General features: G+C 44.3%; 1 protein-coding gene across 1 annotated transcript; it reads right to left on the bottom strand.

Moving 5' to 3' along the window:
* Nucleotides 1–2052: 2052 nt before the first annotated feature.
* Nucleotides 2053–3770, bottom strand: LOC104458545 (tetratricopeptide repeat protein 30A-like; the record flags this gene model as incomplete). Its single annotated transcript, XM_010078279.1, has 1 exon — nucleotides 2053–3770. A coding segment is annotated over one exon (1650 nt), but the record flags the coding sequence as incomplete, so codon positions are not given.
* Nucleotides 3771–3773: the final 3 nt, after the last annotated feature.

Here is a 3773-nt window from a genome sequence, read left to right as displayed (position 1 = left end):
GTGAAAGTCACGTACCGGTTGTACGGAAACTGCTAGAGCATGTGAACATCCCTGAACAGTCAGACATGGAAGTCTCTAAACTGCTTTCCATTAGAGGGCATTCAACATTTACACAGGCAGAAGTCTGCAATGTGAAACTTTTTTAAAATGTCCACTGACTTTTCCAGAATACGCACAACGAATATTAAACAAAGGGCTGATGTTCCCTAAGTCTTTGCCCATTACTGCACTTCAGATGCCATTATGCGCTGACTTTTTTTTTAAAGGTCATGCTGTTTATGCAGCGTAATATAGAATGCAATTCTACTGTAAATTTGAACCATACTTTACAGCCTGCTGCTGTGCTTCACGGAGGTATAAGATTTGAAGTCACAGGTCTCTTCCTCGTGGGGAAGCAGTTGTGGGAAATGTTTAATATCTCCATAATTGGGGGCTTTATGGACTAGTAACGAGTTATGGAGGCCTCTGTAGGACACCTTGCTGCATCTCCTGCCTGCTCTCCAGCCTCTCAAGAACATTTTCCCATCCTTGACACTTACATTTGCTTTACTGTTACAGAAAATTTTGGGTAAATTGTAACATTACCTAACCCACAGCCTTTTCCTTTAGCTATAGAGGATAAGCTCAGCCCTGTCAGGTTTCTCTCCCAGCAGATAAGCAGAGTTGACTTTATATGTTGAAAAAGTTGCAGGCCTGTTCAGTCCCTACATACACTAACTCTCTGGAAGGATTAAGTATTCTGTTGCTTTACAATAGAGCAACTTACAAAAATGTTGTCTTTTTCCAGGTAAACCACAGCATGGAAACTGTATTTTGAGGGACATGGAGCCATACTCCAAATTCTCCCATGACAGCTCTTCAGGGAGCCAGTATCAAAGGTAAGCCGTGGATCTTCGATCCTGATTTAAAAAACTTAAGGTAATGCATTGCTTCAGAAGGCAGAACACACCAAAAGGAGAGCAGCCATGTGGCACAGAACCAGACTGCATAAAAACACTGAAAGTTATTCTGGTCCTACTTCATTGTGAAACACATAATATAGTTGAAAAGGTATGGGAAGACTCTTGAGAAAATACACTGTGACACCAGTGCGATGGAGACGCTAAGTAAAGGAATTAAGCAAATAATCAGGGTTCAGAGAGTTGTTAAGAGATACAGGGTAGAAGACATAAGCTTTGTATGAAATGGAAGTTACATGCTTTTTGAGAAAGAAGGAAAATAATTTCACATTCATAAGGTCTCTTACCAGACACTGGTATATTCTAAGAATTTGGACTAAAGGGGCAGGCCAGGCTGCAAATGGAGGGCCGTGTTCTTAAGTAAACACTCACTACCAAACAGGTCTGCAGGGCAGCAGCTCAGATGGCACGGGCATTGGGGCTTTGGGGGTCACAAAAACCAAGGGGCCAGTGTCTCTGAAGCCATTTACATCTGGTCATAATGAAATTTACTGCAAGGGTAGACCTAGACTGAGGTACCATCCTAATATACCCTTCTTGGAATGTATTCCTGGTCCCTGTATTAAGTATGTAATTTGCCAAAATACTTGTGCTTTATTACTGAGTTAGCAAAAGGCAATGCTAATATTTGCAGGATGGATTTTTTATTATAAAGCCATTTTTTGTGTTTGAATATACCATCAACATGATCTGTAACATATCAAAAATACATTGGAAAAAGCAGAAGAAAGAAACATTTCACACAGAGGCACAAATTAGAGAATTAAAACTCAGTTTCTTCAATTCCTGTGCTAGAAGAGATAGATAACAGATTATTTTTAACTGTCAACCAATGAAAAGAAACCTGGCCTACATTTCAGAAGGATAAAATTTATAGGTGAAAACCCTGTGGTGTTTCTGTAATGAAGTTCTTGGTCAACACATCTTACAGTGTATCTAACACAACAGATTACTGAGAATGCCCCTAGTTATTTGGTGCATGTTAATTTCATGCAAATATTCTCTTGTCCACTGAATGCTGTTAAAATACAGGACAAAATCTTTAAAGGTAAGCAATCAAGAAATACCTGTATTTCTGTGGACTACTAGGGTGAGCATCACCTCACAAGCATAAGAAAGAATGGAGACAAATTTCTCATTTCCACTGTACAGGAACACCATTTACACAGTCCACCCAATGATCTTATACATTAGCGCCCTCAAAAGCCTGGCTTCATAGGTAACTGTATTTTTCCCACTGTGCACCCTCTTCTCTTCAAGGGGTTGCTCAATGACAGCTGGGATATCTCTTCCGTACAGCTCACATTGCTTTAGAAACTGAACGCAGTCTTGAATAACGCTGTCACGTAGCATGATCATGTGCTTGGACATGTTCTCCAGCAAGGACAGGAAACACCGTTTGGTGTAATACCATGTATCAGTGCTCAGCTTTTTGTTATATGGCTCCAGGCTTTTAATGACCCTTGAAATACCAAAGTCATAATTTCCTTTCACACAGTAGAGGGTACCAATGACTAGATTGACAATGCAAAGATGGTAGATATTTTTATCAGGATTGTCATAGGACAGCTGCTCTTCTCCCTTCTCGATCTTCCTCATCAGGTCCTCTGCATCTTCATTCTGGCTTGTCAGGATGTATGAAACGCAGAGGTTAGCTAACACAATGGCACTAACATGGAGAATGTTGTCATAGTGCTTTTTAACTATTGGCTCATAGAAGCTAATAGCCTCTTTATACTTGTTCTGCATGAAGAGCTCGTGAGCCACATTGAGCTTCCATACCTCGTGTTCCTTACAGAACTCCACCGATTTGCGGAAAATCTTTTCTATCATTGCGTAGCTCTTCATGTCCCAGTAGATCTTTGCCTGGGCCATCACGACAGGCACGTATTTATCCAGAGCCTCATCATACTCATTAACTGCCTTTTTTACAGCTTCATCATCCCAGTTTTGCCTAGCTTCCTCTACCTGCTTCATGAGTTTTCTCAGCTGCTCAGACAATGTCCCTGCTAAATCATCTAGCTTGTGGAAAGCCTCCTCAGGGGCAGTTTGACAAGTAATAATGGCATCTAAGAAGTTGTACAAGTAAGGTGTGAGCAGTTTGTAAGTCAGATGGGCATTCTCTGCCAGCACATCAGCTGCCAGGTCATAGTACTGATGCTTGCAATAGAGGAGTAGCAAGTTTCCAAAAGTTTCTGGTGGACAGGGATTCTGCAGCAGAAGAAACTGCAGTTTCTCAAACCCTTCAGTGGGCTGCTTGTCCATGTTCATGAGCGCTTGGTTGTGCAGTGTGACTGGATCCAGCTCCTCTTCAGTCCTTGGCGGCATATCTGTGAGTGCCTCCTGGGCCGCTTTCAAGTTGTGCAGTTGGTACTCAATGGCCGCCTTGAGGTTGAAGGCCTCAACCAGGGCGGTGCGATGCAGGAGCAGAGTGTTGCCAACACTGCGGACATCAATGCCCTCAGTGGTCATGCCCACGCTGAGCTCCGGGTGCTGGTGGATGCCGCGCTCTATGATGTCGGAGATGTGTTTGAGGGCAGGGATGTACTGCTTGGCGGCGTAGTAGCACAGCGCCATGTTGTAGGCCAGCTCAGGGCAGTAACCCAGCACTTGCATGGCGCTGGCAAACTTGCCGTCCCCCCCCTGCCGGTACAGCAGGCAGCCCAGGTTGATCTCTGCGTCCGCCCGCTCCGAAGGGTCCTCGGCTGCTCCTGGGCTGCCATCGGCGGCGGTGGTCAGTGCCTCCTCCACCAGGCTCTTGGCCACCGAGAAGTCGCCCTGGGCATACTGGATGGCCGCCTGCAGGCGCAGGGC

Source organism: Pterocles gutturalis, unplaced genomic scaffold (genome assembly GCF_000699245.1).
Source record: "Pterocles gutturalis isolate BGI_N339 unplaced genomic scaffold, ASM69924v1 scaffold44413, whole genome shotgun sequence".
Lineage (NCBI taxonomy): Eukaryota > Metazoa > Chordata > Aves > Pterocliformes > Pteroclidae > Pterocles > Pterocles gutturalis.
This window is presented reverse-complemented; position numbering and strand designations above follow the sequence as displayed.